At 36.5% G+C, this 27,414-nt stretch overlaps 1 protein-coding gene across 1 annotated transcript in view; it reads right to left on the bottom strand.

The window, feature by feature from the left end:
• The window catches only part of LOC127424679 (glutamine--fructose-6-phosphate aminotransferase [isomerizing] 1), a 50,778-nt gene extending 29,099 nt beyond the window's left edge, over positions 1–21,679 (bottom strand). Inside the window, exons 1-11 of the mRNA XM_051670066.1 lie at positions 21,616–21,679; positions 14,414–14,521; positions 14,190–14,297; positions 13,053–13,178; positions 12,770–12,828; positions 12,548–12,682; positions 12,409–12,470; positions 10,254–10,333; positions 9,978–10,086; positions 5,258–5,421; positions 465–560 (exon numbers count right to left, since the gene is read on the bottom strand). Coding sequence (XP_051526026.1) covers positions 465–560; positions 5,258–5,421; positions 9,978–10,086; positions 10,254–10,333; positions 12,409–12,470; positions 12,548–12,682; positions 12,770–12,828; positions 13,053–13,178; positions 14,190–14,297; positions 14,414–14,521; positions 21,616–21,622 — 1,054 coding nt within the window. The 5' untranslated portion in view covers positions 21,623–21,679. The remainder of the gene's footprint in view (positions 1–464; positions 561–5,257; positions 5,422–9,977; positions 10,087–10,253; positions 10,334–12,408; positions 12,471–12,547; positions 12,683–12,769; positions 12,829–13,052; positions 13,179–14,189; positions 14,298–14,413; positions 14,522–21,615) is intronic.
• Between the last annotated feature and the right edge of the window lie 5,735 nt (positions 21,680–27,414).

The following is a 27,414-nucleotide window of genomic DNA, read 5'->3' as shown; positions in this document are numbered from 1 at the left end:
TGAAGAAAGAATACACATCTGGAATGGCATGAGGGTGAGTAAATGAATTTTCATTTTTGGATGAACTATCCCTTTCATGATATTTTGCTGAATGCCCTAACTGATCTTTTCCATAAAATGAGAGTGGATGGAGTGAGCCATGGTCACCATTCACTTAATAGTATGGAAAAGCACAGCTTTGCATTCCGCTATTTAACTTCTTTTGTGTTTCCCTAAATAAGGTTTGAAAAGATATGAGTGTGACTAAATGATGATCAAAATGTCAATTTGGGGTGAACAACCCCCTTTAACCAAATCAAACCCTGGGAGATGTTTCCAAAAAAACACACTTTCCCATTAGGCTGACTAATGTAAACAGTGTAAACAGTTTAACTATACTTAAACATCAAATCCCCCCCCCCCAAAAAAAAACACATTCAAAACTCTTTGGAAACTTGACTCATGTCCTGTGTTGATTGGCTCACCAGTGTTGTTTTCGAAGTTGACTCTTCCTCTCATGGTGTTGACCACAGACTCTGGCTGCTCAAAGATCTCCTTCTGCATGAAGGAACTGAAGTTCCCTGTTTTTAGAAAAAGAACCAGAAACAAAGTGATGAAAGTCAGCCGTAACAAATTATCCTCTCATGATAAACCATGTGTACTGGCTCACTATTGGACGACTGCATTGTTATCTTTAAGTATAACAATATGGTATGACAATTATACAATATATACTGTTATACAATAAGTATAACAAATAAAACTGAGTGTGTCACTAGTGGCGCCAAACAGAACTAGACTTTTGCATTTCAGTCAGTCGGACTGCTCAAACAATGTTTTGATAGCGCCACAGAGCCAGTGTTCATTGTACTCCTCAAGGAAAATCAACTTACAAATTATTTACTTAGAGGTTCCTGCAAATTAAAAAAGGGGTTTAATAACTTTTCACCTTTAAAATTAAGAATAGAAATTCATTTCACTCAATTTCATACACAAAGAATATTTTGGTGTCGCAATAATGGGAGTTTTAAGGTCATAATCATTATCAAATCACTACAATCTGTGTTGGGAATATTTTACTTGGAGCAACAGATATCTGATTATATTTCTGAAAAATATATATTCTGGAACTGCTCTTGATTCAAAGGGCATCTGGAGGAGATGCAGTGTTCTAAGACATGATTGAAAAATCATAATCAGAAACTCATTCCAGCTGGATTAAAAGCCTTTAGTTGCTGACAGCAAACAAACGAAGCTTTTAAATTTAAATGCTCAATTAAAGACTCTTTACTAATCAATTCTCACGCAAGCATGGAAATACACTGAAGGAATGCGAGAATAATTTCTCACATGGAACGGTTCCTTGGTGAGAGACTGCTATACCCCAAATATAGGTCATGAGAATTGGAGTTTTTCACAATAGGTCCAGTGAAATGCTGGGAGGTGGGGAGATACAGAAGGAGGAGTGGATAGACAGATAAAGAAATATAATGAAAGAGGAGCAGAAAGTGAAAGAGCGAGAGATACATCTGATGTGTTGTACTGCCCTCAGGTGGTCATGGGGAAATACAAGCAACACATATGCTCTAATAATATATCTGTAGAGGTGAAGTGTGTGATTTCTGAGCGACTAGCTGCACCAAATGGAATTGCAATATTAATTAAATTACTTAATTATTGTGAGGGTGAGTGTGCGAGTGCATTTAACTGGGGTTACGGTTTACACTGTGGATCTGAAGAAACCAGCATATGGTTCACCACAGCACATGAAAGAATGCAACCAACAGTTGAGTCTTATGGAATGACAATAACGTTCCAGATCAACCTGTGTTTCTGGCCTCTGTCTAACTTAAAAGCTGAAGCACAGATTAATTAACACTAAGCCACTGATAACTAACCATTCACATGCAGGAATTAACATGATTTATATTGTAAATGTCAACTCTTTGATTCCAGAGCATTATCTCTGTCATGTGCATTGATTCGTCAGTCAATAAATGACATGAGTGAGTGAAAAGTTTGAATTGAGAAATGTCAATATCACAGTTTCTCTGTATTTAATAAAAGTCATATAGCAGGGGGTCTCAACCTTTTTTTGGTCCAAGACAATACAGTAATAAGCCCCCTAATACACTACATAATTATGCTATCCCTCACTGTGTGATATCACTGGCAGAAAACTACATTGTGTTTATGTCTACACCAGTTGCACAAAATGTTCTATATACAAATATTTATAACATAAATAGAAAATTTGTTAATAACCATTTTATTTTTTATTTTTTTTGCATGAATGCAACATCAAATCACAGGCATTTACATTTGTCTAAATGCATAGAAGTAATGCTAACTTTGTGCGTAATTAATTCAAAATTGGAATACATTGTTTTTTTTCATGCAATTAAAATAATAAATACATTTAGGAACACAGTTCTCAGCTTACGTTTTACTAGTGAATGTCGTTATAAATTACCGGGGTTTTTTTAGCATCTTTGTCAAGTTAAAAAGTAGTTCTGCTTTGAAAAAAAAATGTCTCAAGACCCTTGTTTTGTTCTATTCTGTTGCGCTCAGTGTTACAGCTTTGAACGCAGGAGGGTGCCCTTTTTGAACGACCCTTGGTTGATTGTTACACTCAACTTGGACCAGTATTTAGTCTTAATGCGAACAGGAGTGCTTAAAGGGATAGTTCACCCAAAAATGAAAATTCTCTCATTATTTACTCACACTCATGATATCCCAGATGTTTATGACTTTCTTTCTTCACCTGAACACATTTGAAGAAAACAGAATGCAAGTGAATGGAGATTTCTCTTTTGAAGCTCCAAAAAAAATCACAGACAGTCAGCATAAACTTCACTGATACAACTCCAGCTGTTAATGTCTTTTAAAGTGACACGATCGCTTTTGGTGAGAAAATTTTTAAATATTTAAGTACTTTTTTTTAACTCTAAATCATGCTTCCGGTCGGTAGCGGTACACGCGTGATGTAATCACTTTGGCGTTTGAAACATGCAAGAACTGACGCACGTGCGTCACAGCCGGAAGAGCAACGCGGTTTACAAGTGAGGAGGAACGCTGTACAGTAGCTCGGTTGATTTTGGTTTAGATCTGTTATCATCTGTTTCTTTACTCACAATGGTGTGTTTGTGTACTTTTCCTGGATGTCTCAACATGAGATTACCTCGGTATCCATGGCAATGAGAATACGTCACACAAGAGACCATTTGAACTCCACCCTCTCCTGAAGCATTGGATTATAGTTAAAAAGTACATAAATATTTATATTTTTCGCACCAAAAGTGATCGTATCGCTTTAGAAGACATTAATTTAACAGCTGGAGTTGTATCGATGATGTTTATGCTGACTGTCTGTGATTTTTGGAGCTTCAAAAGAGAAATCCACATTCACTTGCATTTTAAGGGCTGACTGATCTGAGATATTTTTCTATTTTACTTCAAATGTGTTCTGGTGAAGAAAGAAAGTCATACACACTTGGGATATCATGAGGGTGAGTAAATAATGAGAGAATTTTCATTTTTGGGTGAACTATTTTTTTCACACAAATAAGTGCCAGCAGTTTAAAGGGAGCTCACATGGAGTTCTCTTTTTCGTCCAGCACCTACTGCTATAAAAATTAAGCTTAAATAATAATAATAATAATAATAATAATAATAATAATAACAACAACAACAACAGGTAAACCTTATCAACAAGGCTGTATTTGTTAACATGAACCAACAATGAACAGTCATCTTTCAGCATTTGTTAATCTTGGTTAAAGTAAATTTTTAAACAATACATATCTTAAACTGAAAGTTCAATATGTTAACATTATGCATTATGCATTACGAACTAGCATGAACCAACAATACACAATTGTATGTTCAGAAATTAACATTAACCAAGATTAATAAATGCTGTAGAAATTACGGATACACCAATATGAAAATATTTTTACAAAAATACTGGCAGATACAGGTATTTTGCCACTTACCTTATTTTGTCATCAGATCACTCAGACATTTTGCTCAGGAATTATGAATATAAAATGTACAAAGAGGTACAAAAGCTTTTTATTATTCAAAAAATAAATAATTTCCTTTGAACATGGATTGGATCAGATGAACACATGACAGGTCAAAATTTTAAAGAGAGCCACAATGAAAGATAAATAAATATAAAAAAAAAAAAAAAAAAAAAAAAAAAGTTAATTTTAAACCATGATGATTGTTGTGAAAAAAAAAAAAAAAAAAAATTGTACTTCTAAAACATTTTTGCACTTCTGTTTTGCAGTTCAAAACAACAGAATTTACATTTTACGTTTGTACTATATAAAATAGAACAACAAAAATTCATGTTATGCAATTCCACAGAAATGTCAAACACATAATTGAAAAATAAAGTTACCAAAGGAATAACACGCCCTTTTAAGTTCAATTGTGGTATCATGGATAATGTCATTACACTGCTAGAGGGCGCCACTTGCTTACACAGCACTGACTGAATCACTGAATGCAGTCTATTTTTTAGCTATCAAGCTTTAGTAATTGTGCAAAATCATACCGCGAATTCAATCTTAACTTAATTGCGTAACCTACTATACCATACCAATGTCTAAAAAGTCAAAGTTTGCTTGTTTCAAAGTGTTTTGGATGGTGTTACCTCATCACGTGTATGTAAGTGTCACATTTACATCTGTAATGACAGTTTTTCCTCATTAATATAAGTACGAGAATGATTATAAATTAAATATTACATCATTTTAGGAGTGCCAACCGTTACATTTTCTGGTGCTTAAAACCGATTTGCCGGTGGTTTTAATTTGGTCAATAATTGGCCGATAAATATTGGCGGCCAATCCAATGATGCATCCCAAGTAAAAATATATTGTTCACTGTTAGTTCATGATACCTAATACATTTACAAATGTTAAAATATACAACCTCATTGTAAAGTGTTACAAATATACCATTAATAAGATATAGTTCATAGAAATTTCCCTCAATACATGTGCATCCCTGGCGACTCTACATGGGGTTGCGAGCCCAAGGTTGAGAAACTCTGTCCTAAATGTAAGAAACATACTATACGTACTAAGAGTCACATAAAAAGTGAATTGTGGTTGGTCACTTTACTTTATGTCAGCCAGACAGCCCCTTTATGAACTGTCCATAAGCTCCAATATAGACCAGACTTTTCGCCAATGTTAAAAAGTCAGGATAAAAAAACAAAATAAATTGAAAAAAAGACTATGAAATTGTATTAATCAGTTCTTACCCTTCATGATCTGCTGCAGCTCCATCTGTAGGGTTTGGATGGCACGGGCCGGGTGGTCTCCTGCTGTGCGCTTGATCCGATGGATGGAGAGATGGCCATCGCTCACCGCTGCAACATCATCATCCTCGAGGAAGATTACCTGATTGGTGTGCTCGATCACAGCACTGCCATGACATCAAAACCACATTTAAAGGCATTTATACAGGTAATGGTGTTCTCTTGAATTCCACTCAGTTGTTTTCTGATTTTACAGCATGTGTTACTAAAAATACAGGTGGCCGTATCGGAATGAACCAATCTTGTTTTTTCTTTTTCTATTTTTAATAAACAGTATCAGTCTGAATTTGCTCATATTGCAAGCAGATAATATCATGACCTATTTAAAAAATAAAAAAAAGTTGCCAGGTTACAAAATATCACAGTTATCTATTTTTCTTTTATCCTATTGCACATAATAATGTTTTAATGCCAGATTCCATTGAAAGCATGTACTGTAAATTGGAGATTTATAGTGAACACTGTTTTTTATATATATATATATATATATATATATCTCACACACACACATACACACACACAGTTGAAGTCAGAAGTTTACATACACCTTAGCCAAATACATTTAAACTCAGTTTTTCACAATTCCTGACATTTAATCTTAGAAAATATTCCCTGTCTTAGGTCAGTTAGGATCACTAATTTAAGAATGTGAAATGTCAGAATAATAGTAGAGAGAATGATTTATTTCAGCTTTTATTTCTTTCATCACATTCTCAGTGGGTCAGTAGTTTACATACACTTGGTTAGTATTTGGTAGCATTGCCTTTAAATTGTTTAACTTGGGTCAAACATTTGGGTAGCCTTCCACAAGTGTCTCACAATAAGTTGCTGGAATTTTGGCCCATTCCTCCAGACAGAACTGGTGTACCTGAGTCAGGTTTGTAGGCCTCCTTGCTCGCACACGCTTTTTCAGTTCTGCCCACAAATTTTTTTTATCGGATTGAAGTCAGGGCTCCAATACCCCCAATATGGATTGTGGCCACTCCAATACCTTAACTTTGTTGTCCTTAAGCCATTTTGCCACAACTTTGAAGGTATGCATGGGGTCATTGTCCATTTGGAAGACCCCTTTGTGACCGAGCTTTAACATCATGGCTAATGTCTTGAGATGTTGCTTCAATATATCCACATAATGCCATATAATTTGTGAAGTGCACCAGTCCCCCCTGCAGCAAAGCACCCCCACAACATGATGCTGCCACCCCCATGCTTCACGGTTGGGATGGTGTTCTTCAGCTTGCAAGCCTCACCCTTTTTCCTCTAAACATATCGATAGTCATTATGGCCAAACAGTTCAATTTTTGTTTCATTAGACCAGAGGACATTTCTCCAAAATGTAAGATCTTTGTCCCCATGTGCACTTGCAAAATGTAGTCTGGCTTTTTTATGGCAGTTCTGGACCTGTGGCTTCTTCCTTGCTGAGCAGCCTTTTCAGGTTATGTCGATATAAGACTTGTTTTACTGTGGATATAGATACTTGTCTACCTGTTTCCTCCAGCATCTTCACAAGGTCCTTTGTTGTTGTTCTGGGATTGATTTGCACTTTTTGCACCAAGCTACGTTCATCTCTAGGAGACAGAATGAGTCTCCTTCCTGAGCGGTTCCATAGTGTTTATACTTGAGTACTATTGTTTGTACAGATGAACGTGGTACCTTCAGGCGTTTGGAAATTACTCCCAAGCATGAATCAGACTTATGGAGGTCCACAATTTCTTTTGATTTTCCCATGATGTCAAGCAAAGAGGCACTGAGTTTGAAGATAGGCCTTAAAATACATCCACAGGCGCTGACTACCACACCTGGAGTCACAAGTTCAAATCCAGGGCGTGCTGTGTGACTCCAGTCAGGCTTCCTAAGCAACAAATTGGCCCGGTTGCTAGAGGTAGAGTCACTTTAAACTAGTGGTGGACCGATATATCGCCGGTGCCTATAAATCGGCCGATATTCAGAATTGTTTTAATTATCGGCATATGCCAATAAATTTTCCCCTTTTGGACAATTTGTTTCTCAGCGCCCTCAAGAATCGCCTGCTTGCATGTGAAGTGACTGAGACATGTAAACAACCAGTAACGGTTCGTTTTGTTGTTATGTGCCATCGTGTTTCTACAATAATAGACCGGTGTGCAACACAGTGTCATTTAAACGGTCCGCAAATCAGAGCATCGGCTGATGCGTTTGAGCTCATAATGTTGAAGTGCTCACCTGTTTCATTCTCCCTCTCTCTCCTCAACAGTTCCCTGTAACTTTTAACTGTCTTGTCTAATGATAAAAGGCAAATATCAATAAAACTAATATCATATACCCTCTGCAAATATGCGCAAATCTCGTTTAAACAGATGTAATAAACCAACCTCACAGAACTTCAGCAAATCCAGCATCCTGTGGAGCGCTCATAAATCTGAAGCACGTATTCAAACAGTCTCTCCTCAACAGTTCCCTGTAACTTTTCTAATGATAAAAGGCAAATGTCAATAAAACTTCTATTATATAGGATCTGCAAATATGCATTTATTTATTTAGCTGCTCACGCTGAATCCGCACGAGTGCGTGAGTGCATCTTCAAAGCAAAATTTTGCTAAATGCAACTGCTAACGTGGACATGCCATCCATGGTTGCTGGACTATGGTGTGTACTGTTATTTCCTTCTTCCTAATATATTAACAATTTCTTCATTAGCATTCAAATTACTAAATTTTGATGACTAAACATAAATCAGAAGAAACTGCTATCTACCATTTATAACACACTATTATTTGTTTCGATTTTTTTTTTTTTTTTTTACAAAGTTAAAGTTTAGTGTGAAATTGAGTAAATATAGTGCTAACTAAGAGTTTATTCATTTTTTAGCAATTTTATGTTTATGTTATTTACTAAATTAAATTGTGTGATATATCGGCATTGTATCGGCCACCCTGCTCTCTGGATATCAGCATCAGCCATTAAAAAAAAAAAAAAAACATATCGGTCGATCACTACTTTAAACGAAACGAAAAAGCAATGAAAATAACGAAGTGATCAAAAAATATCTTATGTAACCACCTCCCCAAATCCAAAGATTTACCATCTCCAATGGCCCCATTTGCCATCACACAAGTACCCGTCAGCGACAACAGCTTTTATTAAGAACAATTAAGAACTGAAGACAATTATAAACTCAAAGATAATCATAATGATCATAATAAATAAGCCTAATAATTCCCTTATGTTCCCAAAATAATGCTGCCAAATGTGTGTTCTTATTAATACAGTTAATACTGCCTAAAGAAAATAATATAGAACAAAATTTTAGGTTCAAGATGAACGTGTATTATTTTATGATTTAAATCTGTTTCTTTAATACAAAGATAAATCTATAACTGAACTCGCATAGTTGCGTTCACAATGCATGTTAACCGCGAAATGCTCAGAGAAAATAAAGCGAAATAAACTCACAGCACCTCCTGAGATGATCGGAGATCATTTGCAGCATTCTCATATACAACATTATTCTTGCAAACAGTTTTTAGATGAATGAAAGAGAAAAAACAGAGATAACTCTTTACATGCGTGTGTTCCACGAGACAGTGAATCAGACACGGGCATTGACAGCTTTTATTTTGTCTGTTCTTAAATTTAATAAGGTGTGTTTCTTCAAGCACGTGTCTAACAGCATTTCTTATCAGGTGTCACTCCGAGACGTCTTACAGGTCACCCGCATGTTGCAGTAGATGAGCAAAATGACCCATGCATGAAATTCCTGCATTTGGACGAGGAGCATGCGAACTGCTAGTTTCACACCCTAGGCTACTGTTTAATATATTTGGCGACTTTCCAGATCCATGATTTTGCCATTTCCCGATAGAGTTGCACAGTTTACAATGATCGACAATAAAACTAACGAAGTATCGTGATACCAAAAAAATTAAAACTGTACAATATAACCTTTTTACTAACATCTGTACCATATTACATTATGTTGTAATTAGCAAAAATGTTATCAGATGTTACAGTTTTGAGATGAAATCAATGACAATTTGAAAATAAAATAAAAAACCACTGGATAAGGCCAAATGTGATCTTTAAACAGCAGAAGGATGTAATTAAATTAAATAATATACAGTCACATTCGCTGCACGCTACAGAATGAACAAGAGGTGCCGCACTGTTCTGTCATCTGCTTCAAACGCGCACACACACACACGCGCGCGCGCACGCACGCACTATATATATATATATTTTTTTTTTTTTTTTTTTTTTTATTAAAGCTGTATGCATCAATTTGATTAAACATCATTTGATCATAACATTTCATTAAAACATTTAACATGGAATCCAGAAAATTCAAACGGAAAATGCATAATTTGTATCTGTGAGACTTTATGCAGTTCTTTAAATCAAGTCATTTTCTGTGTAATTTCATCAAAAATCTGATGCTTTTTATTTGTTGATTATAGTATCGATTTAGTAGTGATACCAAGGTAGCAGAGCTGGTATCGTAGCGAAGCCAAAATTTTTGTTGTGAGCAACAATATTTCCTGATATTGTCGATCATCGACTGTCAATGAGTGTCTCAACTGGCATCGGGATATTTGTAAGATATCGGCGATATCCGATTACATCGTATTATCGCCCAGTCCTAGATCAGACGCTGCGAGTTAAAGAGAAGGAATAGAAAAGAACAGACCTGGCATCTGAAGCAAAGTAGTACTCCACAGCTTTCTCATCCACAGGAAATAGACACGTGTCCTGGTCCATCCTGGGCAGAGTGTTACAGCTCTTTTGGTCTTTACCAGCTATATATAAAGATACAAAATTACACTTATAGAGAGTGACAGAAAATTGAGGAGAGAGAGGGTAATGGAATTAGCACATGTTGCATGTCAGACTCAAACCACTTGAACCATTAAACCACAGCTCAGACTATATGCATGCGTCTGTGTGTGCGTGTGTATGAACTCACTTGAGCGATACAGGATGGGGATATGATCTGTGGACAGCTTGTGGTCACTTCTAACACCGATCAATAATGGACCTCCTCTCCTGGATGGATACAAAGAAAAATCAGTTCAGTAGAAGTGGAAATAAAAAGGAAGCAATATCTTACACAATAACAGGAGGTTAAAATAAAGCTTTTGTTACCAAATTCAGTAAATAAGCACTCCAGGTTGTGCTACAGACCTTATTCAATGTAGCACAATATTTCATTTTTGATGTGCATAAATACAATCGACTAGAACACAGGTAAGAAACCCTCAGAAAACAGTCAAAACACATTGTGTGTAGGTGCGATCCATTTGAAACACTTAACCTATTATTCCAATAGCCAAATACAATACTAAATGCTGCCAAAAAATAGGGAATATATTTGCGACCTGCTTGTTTTAGATTATGATAATTGTACATTAAGCTATCCTATAATACAGTACCTGACAGACATTGTCTGAATCAACGTTAGCTAAAAAAGGCATATTAATTGAAAACAAATGAATGAATGAATGAATGAATGAATAGGCAGGACAGGAGCAGTAAGTGCAAACCTAACAGCCATTAACAGAATTAACTTAGTAAAAATTACCCAACATATTATAGTCTATCCCTCACAGCCTGTTTTAATTGTCATAAAAAATTAAATATGGCACTTCTCTGAATAAGGTCCATATAGTGAATATTGTGAGCTAGAGGGTGTGCGAAAGAGTGTTGTTAGGTACGACAAGCAACTAAAATACCAAAAGTAAAAGAAAAGTTGTCATATAAAAATTAGGGCTGTCAATCGATTAAAAATTTGTATCCGAATTAATTACATGATATGCCTATTACTTAATCGAATTAATTGCGATTAATCGCATACATAATTATTTGCTGAGAAAGCTCCTCAAATAACAATTTAATAAATGATTAAAGAATTAGAATTTGTTTTATTAAAATAATTATAAATATAATATAAATGTGGCAGCAGTGCAGTGCATAAAATCATGCAGATACGGGTCAGGAGCTTCAGTTAATGTTCACATCAACCATCAGAATGGGCAAAAAATGTGATCTCAGTGATTTGGACCGTGGCATGATTGTTGGTGCCAGACGCGCTGGTTTGAATATTTCTGTAACTGCTGATCTCCTGGGATTTTCACGCACAACGGTTTCTAGAATTTACTCCGAATGGTGCCAAAAACAAAAAACATCCAGTGAGCAGCAATTCTGTGGATGAAAATGCTTTGCTGATGAGAGAGGTCAACAGAGAATGGTCAGACTGGTTTGAACTAACAAAGTCTACGGTAACACAGATAACCGCTCTGTACAATTGTGGTGAGAAGAATAGCATCTCAGAAGAATATTCTGAAATGCAAGTTGGTGCTGTTTTGGAAGCATGAGGGGGACCTACACAATATTAGGCAGGTGGTTTTAATGTTTTGGCTAATCGGTGTAAGCCTATCATTGGCCTACAGTTTACAGCAATCCATTTTGCAACCAAATTAGTCAATCTGCCTAAGCTAAACTTGTTATAAGGGCTTTTCTAAGGATGCCTCAATGTACATCTGCGTCAGGCGGACTGTTTTGGTGCGTCTCACTTTTGTTGCATCACGTCATAAACACAGCGTTTTTAGGTCACTGTGTTGAGCTAAACATAGTTTGAAACGTAAAGAAACACATCTCAAGATCCCTGCATTCATAACTGCGCCCCGTCCAGCTGTGTTTGAATGTAAGAACATGTTCAGATCTTGTGCTGTTGCTAGTGTTGAGCAAGCCTGAGTGTGGTTTGATCCCTCATGAAACAGCTGGATTTTTGCTTACTGCCCCCTGCTGAAAACAGGTGGTACATCAAGCTTGAATTGCCCTGATGGTAAGAATATTCTATTTTACAGTACGGAGACATAATTAGTTGTGTTAATATTTTTAACACGTTATTCTTTATAGAATTAATCACACTAAATTAACACATTAAAATGACAGCCCTAGTAAAAATCCAAACTAATTTTAATAGTTGGCCTCTATGGGAGCTGAGCAGTGATATACAAAAAAAGCTACTGTAGGTTCAAGTGCACAACTACTATAAATGCAATATGCATTGCAATGCATAGGGCTGCCCAAAATCTTCAACCAGATCAGGTTGAAATTACCTGGAGCCAACAGCCTCTCCCGGGTAGTGCATGCTTTTGAAGACCAGGACAAAAGCACCTTCCTAACACAGAGAAGATAATTATACCTACATAATTCTCATTATCCATGATACTTATTGTCAAGATGACAGGTGTTTACCAGCTGCTGGGTGACTTGCTCCACAAGGGTGGTGAAGGGGATGTCATCGCTCTCCCGGTTATCATACATGTACTTCACCAGCTTGGCGATGGTCTCGGTGTCGGTCTCGGACTCGAACTCATAACCTTTACTCTCCTGTAAACATTCAGTCAGAAACGGTCATAACAGAGAAATACTGTAGTTTGGATAATGCATGGATGGAAGTCAAAATTGTTTACTTGCCAAAAACTTCTTAAGGTCTTTGTAATTGGTGATGATTCCATTATGGATAACAATAAATTCTGAAAGCAAAAACATAATTGTTTGTCAAACACAATGAAACAACTAAATGATTAGAACACTAAACAGAATGATTACATTATTTTGTTTGCTTCCCTTAAAAAGGAACTAAATTAGTTAAAATTAAGGGATTAATGGCGAATAAATATTTTTATCGATTGACAGCCCTAATTCGTTGAAAATTGGTAAAATATTTGCTATGAAAAGCAGGGCGTTGGTTGCAGACCATTGTTCTTGTCTGATCTTTGTGGGTGGCTGTTGACAGGGCTCGGGACACCATGAGTGGCCCATCGGGTGTGAGCAATTCCCAGGTGTACATCAAACTCCACATCAAGATCAACGTCCTGTTGCCCTGTAGAACAGACACACACAAATAGTGTGAGTACAATTTCATTTCTGAAGGTTGCACAGTACATCTTGTGAAGCCCAAAATAGTGCCATGACCAAACTAAGGCCAGAAACATACTCTATGCAAGTACACAAACCAGAATGCTTGATTAATGCTTTTCAAGCATGCAGTCTGGTTGTATATACTTGTATACACTGGCGGCACCAAACTAGAACACAGATGAGCGTTACAAATTGTGTTCTGACACATTAGGGAATGCAACAACCTATGAAATCCAGCATGCTAAGCTAGAATTGCGTTCTCATGCTTGAATAGAGATGTTCTGGACCTTAACCCTCTGGGGTCTGAGGGTGTTTTGGGCCCTGGAGAAGTTTTGACATGCCTTGACATTTGTGATTTTTTCAGTTGTTTAAAAACATATTAATGGCTAAAGTCTGATAACACTGTATTCAGCACAAACTGGGCTACAATAATATGTGAACAACATGTATGTACATGTTTGTATTTTTGAGAAAATAACATTTATGCGTGGTTTTTGAAAAAACAAAACATTTTAAGTCACTGAAATAAGGCCATATATCACATACTAAACATTTGTTCACAAGACTTTTGAGAACTGGATCTTGTAGCCTAGAGTTTTTGCTACAAAAATGATGTGAAAACCATCCTGATCACTCATTCATACAAAACAATATAGTAATTTCACTTTTGTAAGACACTTTAAGTGTTAGAAAGGCCATATGCGAGGAGGCGTGGATGATCATATTGATGTGATTCACCCTGAGGAGACAAAGTTATTGTTATTGTGAGTGTACACAAATAAAAGTAGACCCTTTATAGTCTCTAATGATGCCTTACACTTATCTGTATGCCCAAAAATGACGGAGTATTTTAAGTTGTTTCCATGTTATGAGATAAAAATCTAGCAGGACGCGCTAGAAAACATGGCAGAATTTTCATTTTTGGGTGAGCTATCTCTTTAAACTTGACTTGTAAAATTACAATTCCACTTACTATGGATTTCTTCATCAAGGGCTTTCACCTTTCCGGTTTGTTTGATCAAGTGGATGCTCTTAGAGTTGGTCTCCCATTCCTTACTGTTTCCTCCATCAATGCCCACACCTGCAGGCCAGAAAAAGAAAATATAGCAATTCTCAAGTTCAGCAGGTCCTGTTGGAAGAGAGCTTATTGTGGCGTATGATATCAGGTTATTATCCGTTTGTTGGTTTGTTCCTGACCTGCGGAGTCATAGCCGCGGTACTCCAGGCGCTGCAGACCTTTGATGAGGACCTCGAGGATCTCGCGACGAGTGCGAGGCACGTGATAATTCAGATATGCAAAAATGCCTGCAGAGGAACAAAGAGAGTGGGTTTATGATCGTGGCAGAGAGTGCAGTGAAAACCTTGCATTTTGTGTGCATGTAAAAAATAACATCAAGCAAACAATCTCTGCCTTCATGCAAACTAATTAGAAGATTTGGCTGCATTTCAATGAGAGTGAGATTAGTGCCTCCCAAATCATAGTGGGTTGAAAACAGAAATAGCAAAAGTGCCAAGATGGCACACTATTTCCATTGGATTTTTGATGCATGTACTGTATCTGTGCATGCTTTTTGGGGCTAATATTGCCTAAAAGTCCTTCCACAATTGAAGAGAATGTGCAAGGGTTTGCTTTAGTTCTCTTTCAAATGTTCAGTTTCCTAAAGGAACCCGAAGTAAAGAATTTAGCTAGATATTGGTCAACCACTACATAATGTAATGCATCAGCCATTTTTTTAATGTATGTTATGTATAAAGCATGATAACTGCACCTTCTAAGAGACTGTTTTTGAACTCCTTGATCGATTTGGCAAAGAGAAAAAAAATTCCCATCACCACAATATTAATGTGGAAAAATGTAAATAATAATAATAATAATATCGATATTAGGCGCGCAAATATCGATACAATATCAAGAAGAAAAATATCACGATACTTTATTATTTCGATATTATTTCCCACCTCTAATTATATGATATTACAAACACAATTTAATGAAAGCAAATGAGAGGAGAAAAAAAAAAATAGGAAATTAGATGGCAATTTCTGAAAAATAGAAAAATGTGCATCATTCATTGACAAGTCAATGAAACTGACACAAGTTGTTAATCAGCAAAACAGGCACCGTTATTTTGTCAATCATTTTAATATGGCCAAACAATTAAATCAACCTGGCCGATATGTATTAATATCTACACAGTACCATGTTATGACATGATAGTGTGTCTCAATAATGCCATTTTGTCTTGCTACATACTCAAAAGTATTGTACTTTCTCATCACCAGAGAAGTACAGTGTGTAAATTACGATTAACCTTTTTTTAGGGTGGGGTAAGGTGATAAAATTAGACTTGGACTACTTCAGCAGCACAACATGCTCTAAAACTCTAAGATCATTGGAAATACATAATCTGTGCCCTAAATAGAGTCCACACCATATCAAAAACATGAATGAGTCAGGTCTAAACAGAGACTATTTAGCCAGAGATGGACCACTGGTATTAAAATCAATGGGAGAAATTGGAACACGCAACAGATGTAGAAAAGGAAGTCCCGACTTACAGGTAAAAGAGCCAATCACCTTTTAGATACAGACGTTGCCTGTCAATCAACTCGAGAACATGCATGCAAATTAGTTTTACAAGCCAGGAAAATTTCATTTTTTAGTGTTAGGTAAAGAAGCAAAATTTATGATACCAGTGTAGTCAGATTTTACTGCTGATTTTAAATGTTCTTTGATTGTAATCTTCACCAACCATTTTTGGAGATTTCTGTCTTTCCCCATTCAAGTACATAGGAGCTGCACTGTCATGCCGCTTGTTTCCATAAAAAACAAATTGCTGCCCAGCAGCATTCCAAAGATGGCCGCAGAGTGACCTGACTTGCTAAAAAACACTTTGCTTACAGTGACCCCTAGCGGCCTGGATGCAGCATCATTCAAAATCAACAGTTTTCAGTTTAAGATGCCATTGTAGAAATAAACTATTCACAGTCAACCATGATTATTTTAATCTATGAATGAACGTTTCAAATAACAGGACGGTTACAGAGATTAAGCGAGTAGTATTTGGCTGGTCATGTGATTCTAACATGGCTGCCCTCATGAGGGGGGCCCTCTCCATGTAGAATAAAACAGCTTTTATAAGGTTACTGATATGACTGGAGTCTTCATCTCTTTTAATGTTTGTATACTTATATTTGTAAATTAAAACTGATTTCTTTAAGAGTAAAACTTTTTTAATGAGGAAAAAAATTACAGAATGCACCTTTAATTTTGAAGCTAGTTAAAAAAAAAAGAAATGTCTAGTCTGTGTGAAAACTGCTGCACTAATAATCTGAGAATGTGCTTTAATAAACTCTGTAAATTCAAAGACATTTCACTGAACACAAATAAACTACATTACATTACAAAACTTGCTTAAAAATATACACAACCTAAAGGCTTTTGCCATTCAATCGATAACTGTAGTGTCTCTAAACAAAGCAAAAAATCTGAAAGGAAACCAAAGAACTCGCCCTGACGAGGTTGAAGCCAGACAAGTGTGCAAAAGCTAACAAAGAGAGGTTTTGATTCTGATAAGCAACCGGTCTGACATCTTTAAATAGTCACTGAGGGTAGGCGGCTGTTAGAGAAAAGGCAAATATTTATTTGAATTTCATGTCAATAAAAGGCATCCAGGAAAGTTCAAAGCAAATCTACCTACACTACATAAACCTACCAAACAAGTAGGTACAGTTGTGCTCAAAAGTTTGCATACCCTGGCAGAAATTATGAAATTTTGGCATTGATTTTGAAATTATGACTGATCATATTATTTAAGGACAGTGATCATATGAAGCCATTTATTATCACATAGTTGTTTGGCTCCTTTTTAAATCATAATGATAACAGAAATCACCAAATGGCCCTGATCAAAAGTTTACATACCCTTGAATGTTTGGCCTTGTTACAGACACACAAGGTGACACATACAGGTTTAAATGGCAATTAAAGGTTAATTTCCCACACCTGTGGCTTTTTAAATTGGTTGTGACCATAAAGCTCCATTTTGGTCTCGTCACTCCAAATTACAGTGTGCAAGAAGTCAAGTTGTTGTCAGGCATATTGTAACCGGGCTTTTTTGTGGCATTGGCACAGTAAAGGCTTCTTTCTGGCAACTCGACCATGCAGCTCACTTCTGTTCAAGTATCGTCATATTTTGCTCCTTGAAACAACCACACCGTCTTTTTCCAGAGCAGCCTGTATTTCTCCTGAGGTTACCTGTGGGTTTTTCTTTGTATCCCGAACAATTCTTCTGGCAGTTGTGGCTGAAATCTTTCTTAATAAGTGATTGAACAGTACTGACTGGCATTTTCAAGGCTTTAGATATCTTTTTATATCCTTTTCCATCTTTATAAAGTTCCATTACCTTGTTACGCAGGTCTTTTGACAGTTCTTTTCTGCTCCCCATGGCTCAGTATCTAGCCTGCTCAGTGCATCCATGTGAGAGCCATCAACCTCATTGACTATTTATACACAGACACTAATTGCAATTTAAAAAGCCACAGGTGTGGGAAATTAACCTTTAATTGCCATTTAAACCTGTGTGTGTTACTTTGTCTGTCTGTAACAAGGCCAAACATTCAAGGGTATGTAAACTTTTGATCAACTGTATATATAGACAGCTATAAGGAATGCCAAGATGCTTAGGATGCCATTAAAGAAATGAAGACTTATGCGTGGATACACAAAGTCAGAACACAATCAATGTAACGTGAGGACTAAACTCTGCAAATACTGTGCAAGCAGCAAGACTTGAGAGTAAAAAGACAGAAATGCACTGGTTTAAATGTTAATTATCTTAATACGTGATAAACTGATCCCAAGTAAGGCACTTTGAAAGCACAGAGACATCACAGATGCAGCATTCAGCAGTCTAGCCCTGGGCAATCCATATAAACTTGTGACGGGGGTGTGTGTGTGTGTGTGTGTGGGGGGTTAGGTAGTCAAACAAGGCTCTTCTATATAAAGACTGATTGTTCACTAAAATGAATAAGAGATGGATTGTGAGTCAATGAATACAGTTTCAAACCAGACAAAACCTGAGACTGAATCCCAAAAGGATGTTCTCCAAACATGAGGCGGAATAAACTTATACTCATTATATTATAATAATAAACTTGACTGGGTTCCACAGTAATAATTTAATATGATGCAATTTTCATCTCGTTTCCAAAAAAATAAGTAGATTTTGCACACCTTGTTCATTCACAAAGAAAAATGTTTTAGTAAAAATATATGAAGGCATATAAGATTTTTATTAAACTTCCATATATGATTGTATGTTAAATATAAGTACGTGCAAATTGATGAAAACGATTACATTTTACTCTCCCTTGTGTTAATTTAGTGAAAAACATGGTTTCATTTTTAAATAGATTTTTATTTATTGCCTTTTAAATATTAATTAAACATGGCTACAATGGCTGTTTAAATGAAATGATGGTTCCTCTGATTAAAAAAAACAAAACACTTTTATGCTATTTCAGAGCAAATCCATAATTATCGAGATATATATCAAATATTGTCAATTTGCTGAAAAATATCGAGATATACATTCTGAAGCCATATCGCCCAGCCCTATTCGGTACCACTTTACAACGAGGCTCCATTTGTTAACATTAGTTAACAACATTAGTTAACATGAACTAATATTGAACAATAGTTTTAAAGCATTTTTTTAATCTTGGTTCATGTTAATTTCAACATACACCAAAACATTTTTAAAATCAGAAGTTGTATTTGTTAACATTAAAGGGATAGTTCACCCAAAAATGGAAAATTCTTTACTCATCCTCATGCCATCACACGTGTCTGTCTGACTTTCTTCTGCTGAACACAAATGAAGATTTTTAGAAGAATATCTCAGCTCTGTAGGTCCATACAATGCAAGTGAATGGTGGCCAGAATTTTAAAGCTCCAAAAAGCACAGAAAGGCAGTAAAAAATAATCCATATGACTCCAGTGGTTAAATCCATGTCTTTAGAAGCGATATGATAAGTTTGGGTGAGAAACATATCAATAGAAGTCCTTTTTTACAATAAATTCTCCTCCCTGCCCAGTAGGTGGTGATATGAACGAAGAATGCAAATTGCCAAAAATAAAAGAAGAATTTGAAAGTGGAGACTTATAGTAAAAAATATTGATCTGTTTCTCACCCACATCTATTATATCGCTTCATAAGATATGGATTTAACCACTGTAGTCGTATGGATTACTTTTATGCTGACTTTGTGCTTTTTGGAGCTGGTCACCATTCACTTGCATCTCATAGACGGATACTGTATTTGTCCTGAGGTTACCTGTGGGTTTTTCTTTGTATCCCGAACAATTCTTCTGGCAGTTGTGGCTGAAATCTTTCTTGGTCTACCTGACCTTGGCTTGGAATCAAGAGACCCCCACATTTTCCACTTCTTAATAAGTGATTGAACAGTACTGACTGGCATTTTCAAGGCTTTAGATATCTTTTTATATCCTTTTCCATCTTTATAAAGTTCCATTACCTTGTTACGCAGGTCTTTTGACAGTTCTTTTCTGCTCCCCATGGCTCAGTATCTAGCCTGCTCAGTGCATCCATGTGAGAGCTAACAAACACATTGACTATTTATACACAGACACTAATTGCAATTTAAAAAGCCACAGGTGTGGGAAATTAACCTTTAATTGCCATTTAAACCTGTGTGTGTCACCTTGTGTGTCTGTAACAAGGCCAAACATTCAAGGGTATGTAAACCTTTGATCAGGGCCATTTGGGTGATTTCTGTTATCATTATGATTTAAAAAGGAGCCAAACAACTATGTGATAATAAATGGCTTCATATGATCACTACCCTTAAATAAAAGACAGTTTTTTTTATGCATGATAGTCATATTTTCAAAATCAATGCCAAAATTTCACAATTTCTGCCAGGGTATGCAAACTTTTGAGCACAACTGTATATATACAAAAATATCGTGAACATATTTCTTGCATATTACCCAGCCCTAGGTGGAAACAAAACGAATTTATTCACACACATTCAAAGTCATTACCCTTCCGGAGCAGCTAAACTGGCTCCTGGGATGAAAGGTAATAAAACACCAACATTAAACATGCAATAACCCACAATAAGTGATGTATTTGCCCGGACAACGAAATACCCAACCTACCACTAGCCCATGATGGAGAGAATGCATGGATGAAGCAGGAAGCGTGTCATTGTTTACAATAGAAACTTGCACAGAGCACAGACCAAGCACCGTTCACAAACCAAAACAGTCCAAAACAATTTCAAAACAATATAAAATAAAATACAAAAATAATTTCCAAATAATAATAAATAAAAAAAACAATGTAAATAATGATGTGCTTCCTGACTCCTCCTCCCACGTGACCTTACCAACGAGCTTACGTCATCCCTCTCATGAGCGAACGTCACAGAGATGTACGGAAGTGAACATTTGTAGTTTAAAAGTATGTAAGTATTGTTTTGTTTCTCAAAATAATCAATTGTTTGCGTTCAGAAGAACTTTATTTGTCGATTGGAGTCGTGTGGATTATTTTGATGCACCCTAAATATGCATTTTTGGACCGTCAAAAAATGGAGGACATTCACTTGCATTGCTCAGAGGAGGAGGCCTGAAATGAAATCCTAAACGTCTTCAATTCTGTTTTGATGGAGAAAGAAACTCAGATACATCTTGGATGGCCTGAGGGTGAGTAAATTATCAGCAAATTTTCATTTTTGGGTGAACTATTCCTTTAGCCAACCCGAACTGGAAAAAAGAGGTGTGGCCCTTTAAAATGAAGTTTTGGTAAACATCTCGACCTGTTCCACTGCAAAGACTGGTATCATCATCTTGAAATAAAGTCATGGGGTCTATGCCGAGATGCTAAATGAATGAACACCATAGCAATCCATGTTTAACTCGTATAACAAGATTAAACAATGTGCTTTAATAGCATAAGTAAATCCGCGTATGGCAAATGTAGGGTGATAGATAATGTTGATTATTTAAATACATAATTAAAGTAACATACACATATGAAATTTCAAACTCGGATAACTTACGCGTAAAATTTAAACTGAACTGATATTAAAAAGAATTAAAAACATAGCTACCAAGAAAGCATTTTGGGGCGACATAAACGCGTTCAGACGTTAGATATGATGCCCAAAAGTGTTGTCTAATAAGGCAGATCACTAGGTTTTGAGACACATCCGCAGTCGAATGCCAATGAATTTTCCCTCAGAAGCGTTTTCTACATTCCTTTTTTCAGTCCAAACGCCTTTATTCTGTGTCCCATATAATTAAAACAACTGTCGCGTGTATTAATAGTGTAAATGTAAAACAAAAACACTGTTTTCATTATCATACTCACCACACATGTCTCTGGTACTGTTGGTTGATTGTTGTTTAGTTCCTTGTTCTGAAATCGCTGTCACACAAAGCCCGCCCACAAAGGGTTTTATTGGACGAGAACGCTTGCAGAGCCTTAATCTGTGGCACGCTGATTGGCTGAGTTAGCTGTCAGTCTTTTCGCCACCTGCCAACTGAGCATTCCAACGGAGTTTGTTTAGACGTGGCGGCAGCAGCATGCGACCATGCGAGTCCGCAGTGGCGCGGCCAGTTACGTCTTATTTATTCATTCTTCTTATTGTAGAATTTGTCAGATCTAGGTAGGCCCTTAGGCTATAATAGATGTAAAATTGTGCTATGTTAAAATAATTGTAGGGAAGATTGGGGAAGACGCCACACCTTAGAGATAGTTCACCCAAATATTTAAATTTTCTCATCGTTTACTCACCCTCATGTCATCCCAGATGTGGATGACTTTCTTTCTTCAGTAGAACACAAAGGAAGATTTTTAAAAGAATATTTCAGATCTGTTGGTCCATACAATGCAAGTGAATGGTGGCCAGACATTTGAAGCTCCAAAAAGCACATACAGGCAGCATAAAAGTAATCCATAGAATTTAATTGGTTAAATCCATATCTTCTGAAGCGATAGGTGTGGATAAGAAACAAAACAATATTTAAGTCCTTTTTTACTATCAATCTCCACTTTCACTTCCACATGATTCTTAAATGTAGGACTTTAATATTGATCAGTTTCTCACCCACACTTATAATATTGCTTAAGAAGATATGGATTTAACCACTGGAGTTATAAGGATTACTTTTATGCTGCCTTGATGTGCTTTTTTGACTTGCATTGTATGGACCAACAGAGCTGAGAAATTCTTCTAAAAATCTTTGTGTTCAGCAGAAGAAAGAAAGTCATACACATCTGAGATGGCATGAGGGTGAGTAAATGATGAGTGAATTTTCATTCTTGGGTGAACTCCCTTTAAGTATTGCTATCATGACATCCAAAAGAATCAAAACAAAGAAATTAATGGGTGAGACTATAACAGAGAAAATTTGTTAAATAAAAATGAGCTACACACCATGGTCAGGTTTGACTGTAATCATATTGCGGCATCATTGCTAAATACCACCCTTAAACACGTGGTTTAAAAAAAATGCTACAATTTCAATAAATAAATAACTTTTAAAATGTCTAAATATAACTCAATGCATGGTGTAAATTTTTTTTTACAACATTGGCTTATAGAGATCAGCCAATGCATGGAGCTCTGAAAGCCATCTACTGGCCATAGTTGTCACTTCATGTAATTGTTATTTTTATTACAGTCACCAGATGTCACCAGAGACACCCAATGCATGACATATTTTGATGTTTTGACAGTTTTTCACTTAAATGAAATGAAGGTTTTTATTGAAGTGAAGATAACATGAAATGTGCTTATTTTACATGAACATGAATGGAGCAATTGAGTAATTTAGAGGTAAATAAGGTCAAAAATACCATAAACTCCCAAAAGAAATACATAACTTTAGTAAAGATAGTGTTATTACATTTCTTTAAAAGTAAAAAGGCCATTCACATTTTATTTTTTTGGGGTCAAATTTGACCCAAATAGATAGAACAGGGTTCTCTATTGATAGGTGTACAAGGGTTAAGCAGACAAATCAGTAATTACAAGCAATGTTTCCTTTCATGGTCAGACAGGAATAATGATTTATTCACAATTAAAGAGTAAAAAATTTAAAATTTACCCCACAAAACAGATGTTCTCTAACAATTTTGCTGCAATGAGGTCTATGTCCATCAAAAGTCCCACACAGAGAGAGGATGCTGAAATGAACGTGCATGGTGTGACGGATGTCTGGCGTACGGTGCAGTCGGCTAGCTATGCCAGCTCCATCCTCACCCTAATGTATCATTTCAAACACCCATTAACAAGCACTTTGATATTATTTGCAATAATTCACAACAACATGGTTTCTGTTTTCTTGACATGGTATGACAAAAATTATGCATATTTATGTATGTTTCCTTTAAAGTTGCACTCAGTAACTTTTGTCTTTGTCATCTTGGACTTACACTGACACCTAGTGGCTGGGATGCAGCATCATTTAAAATCAATAGTTTTCAGTTTCAGATGCCTTTGTAGAAATGTATTCACAGTCAAGCATGATTACTTTAATCAATGAGTGAAAGTGTCAAATAAAATGACGGTTACAGAGATTAAGTGAGTAGTATTTGGCTGGCCATTTGATTCTACTTTGGCAGCCCACATATGCGGACCCTCTCCATGTAGAATTAAACAGCTTTTATAAGGTTACTGATATGACTGTCTTCATTTTAATGTGAGTGCTCATGATTTCCTACATATATTACAAAATTACAATTCATATCTTTAGGAGTTAAACTTTTTGAATGAGGAAATTTAGTACACCTATAATGTAATTATTTCTGTCTAGTTTGTTTAATGGCTGTTGATGTTTGTTTTGTTCCCCCTTTTATGTTAATTGGTGCTGAACACTAATGTATAAATTCTCCAGTGTTGTGTATGTCAGTCAGTCATTGTGTCTGCAGCATTAACTGGCAAATGCTCCTGGTCAGTTTTAAACAACAGTGTAGTGGTCATTTCCCAGAGATATGTCATATTCAGATCATGGTGCAAAAACAATCATACAATTATGGGATAAGATGGAGGTAAAAGAAGGCTGATTTAGGGATATTCCATGTGAAGAAACATTCATTGGAAGGAAATGCTGAGGAAAACTATAATAATGTAGTGAATAAGATTTTGTTATGCAGCAAGCCAGTCGATTCCCAAATCAAAAGGTAAAAAGAAAAAAAATGTCCCTTGGTGGACAGAAGAATGTCCACTGGCAATTAAAGAGAGGAATAGGGCATTTCGGGTTTTAAAAAGAACGGCATATCACAATGCTGTTATTGAATATCAAAGGAAAGGGCGATAGTGAGGAAGGTAATAAAGGAAGCGAAAAAGAAAGCATGGCAGAATTTTTGCAGTACAATTGGACGAAAGACTGGAATGGATAAGGTTTGGTGTATCATCAGAAGATGAATGGTGTCAATAACGTGAAAAAAAAATCCTGTTATTGAAGAAAACGGGGTGGAGGCTATAACAAATAGAGATAAAGCAGAAGCTTTGCCTCAAACTTTTGCAAAAGCATATAGCATTTATCATACCATCTCAAGCAACTGGAGATCAGTCTTTCACAATGTTGTGGTGAAATTTTGGCCCACTCTTCTTTGCAGAACTGCTTTAGTTCAGCCACATTGGAGGATTTTCCAGCATGAACTGTCTGTTTAAGGTCCTGCAACAGCATCTCAATCAGGTTCAAGTCAGGACTTTGACTAGACCACTCCAAAACTTCAATTTTGCTTCTTTTGAGCCATCCAAAGGTGGACTTACTCCTATGCTTTGGATCATTGTCTTGCTGCATAATCCAGTTGTGCTTGAGCTTCAACTCACAGACTGACGACCGGATGTTCTCCTTTAGGATTTTCTGGTAGAGAGCAGAATTCTTGTTTTCCTCAAATATTGCAAGTCGCCCTGACCCTGAAGCAGCAAAGCTTCCCCACACCATCACACTACCACCACCATGCTTGACCGAAGGTATGATGTTCTTTTTGTGGAATTCTGTGTTTGATTTACGCCAGATGTAACGGGACCCCTGTCTTCCAAACAGTTCCCCTTTTGACTCACCGGTCCACAGAACATTCTCCCAAAAGGTGTGAGGATCATCAAGGTGTGTTTTGCCAAAATTCAGATGAGCCTTAATGTTCTTCTGGGTTAGCAGTGGTTTTCGCCTCGCCACTCTTCCATGGATGCCATTTTTGGCCCGTGTCTTTCTGAAAGTGTTGTCATGAACAGTGACCCTTTATTGATGTGAGAGAGGCCTTCAGTTCCTTGGATGTTGTCCGTAGCTTTTTTATGACTTCCTGGATGAGTCGTTGCTGTGCTCTTGGAGGCATTTTGGAAGGTTGGCCACTTCTGGGAAGGTTCACTACTGTGCCAAGTTTTCTCCAGTTGGAGATAATGGCTCTTACTGTGGTTCTTTGGAGTCCCAGATCCTTTGAAATAGCTTTATAACCCTTCCCAGACTGATGTATTTCATTCACCTTTATCCTCATCATTTCTGGAATTTCTTTCGACCTTGGCATAGTGTGCTATTGGGTGAGACCTTTTAGCCAACTTCATGCTGCTGAAAAAGTTCTATTTAGGTGTCGATTTGATTGAACAGGACTGGCAGTCATCAGGCCTGGGTGTGTCTAATCCAGCTGAACCCCATTAAGAATGCAGTTTCATAGATTTGGGGATTTAGTAAATAAGGGGGCAAATACTTTGTCACAGCACTGTACCTATGGCTGGATCTCCACCTTGGAAAGTTCATGAGACTGTAGTTGATATGAGTCCATTAGAAGACTGGAAAAGAATGGAAGGAAATAGTAGTGGAAGTGAGATAAGTGCATTTTATAGGGAAAGGTTTCATTCATTCTTACAGGTGTTTACAGACGGATCTAAGGATCCAGGTAGTCAAAGTGTACTGTAGGCATAGGAGTATTATTGTACCTTAATTTAAAATCAAAATGAGCCTGGGAATAACAAACAAATTGTTTGTATACTGCAGAGTCTGCCTTAATCTCAGTTTTGCAATGGGTTAAGCAGGTATAAGACCTGATAAGGTGGTAGTGTGCTCAGATTCTTAAAATTATTAAAAAGTGTATAATCTACTAAATCAGATTGGGAGGAGCCGGAGGACCTTTTAATGGAAGTGTATTCTTTGTTGTATAGGTTAAAGGAAGTTTGTATAATGGTGTATTTTTGTTGGGTGCCTGCCCTGCGCATGTTGGGGTGATAGGGAATGAGGTGGCTGATAGACTAGCTAAAAAAGCACTAAATATGGGAGTAGAGGATGTTAAAGTACCTTTGGGGGAAAATGAGGCAAAGTCTATTATACAGAAAAGGCTAATAAATAGATGACAAGAAAGATGGGAGAGAAGTAGCACAGAGAGGGGCTTCATCGTATCATGCAGTCAGGAGCAAACATTTAAATATTTGTGATGCTTGTGGTGTTCTGAATCTGGCATGTCTTTGAAAGGAGAACAAGTCACCCCTGGACCTGTTGTTGACTGTAGTTTTTAGACCTCTGTTGAATTTATGATGCAGTAGCACAGTTTTTCTATCTGTAAATTTTTCTTCTTTTTTATTTTGATATTTAAGTATTCCTTGAATCTTCCTTTTGTCGTGTCAGGCCGCAGCCTGATCTTATCATTTTGGGTAGGCTTGGAGACACTTCATAGATATATTTTTGTTGACATTTTCACCTTTCCGACTTTATATTGGGATTCTGTCTCAAGTGATTCAGTATCTCAGTTAAACTCCTCCCAAGATATCTCCTGCCATCTGTAAAATAAAAGTCTAATGGGTAAAATAGAATTAAGAATTATTAATTCTACAAACAAAGATAATAGTCTTTTCCATAGAACTGTCTCTCTGCTATTGCCCTCTTTCAATCACTGTGCTCTTTTAGAAATAAATACTAGGCTTTACACTCAGCTATTGGATTAATTGTCTTATAAACAGTCTTTGCAATCTGTTTGAGAGTAGTGTGATATTTTCCCAGATTCAAAATAACTATAAATTAATTTATATATAAAAAAATATGTACAGTTTAGACAGACAGACAGACAGGCAGACAGACAGATAGATAGATAGATGGCAGACAGACAGACAGACAGATAGATACAGTTGAAGTCAGAAGTTTACATACACCTTAGCCAAATACATTTAAACAG

This window comes from Myxocyprinus asiaticus, chromosome 33, assembly GCF_019703515.2.
Source record: "Myxocyprinus asiaticus isolate MX2 ecotype Aquarium Trade chromosome 33, UBuf_Myxa_2, whole genome shotgun sequence".
NCBI lineage: Eukaryota > Metazoa > Chordata > Actinopteri > Cypriniformes > Catostomidae > Myxocyprinus > Myxocyprinus asiaticus.
The sequence above is the reverse complement of the archived record's forward strand: the minus strand, read 5'-3'. Positions and strand labels throughout refer to the sequence as shown.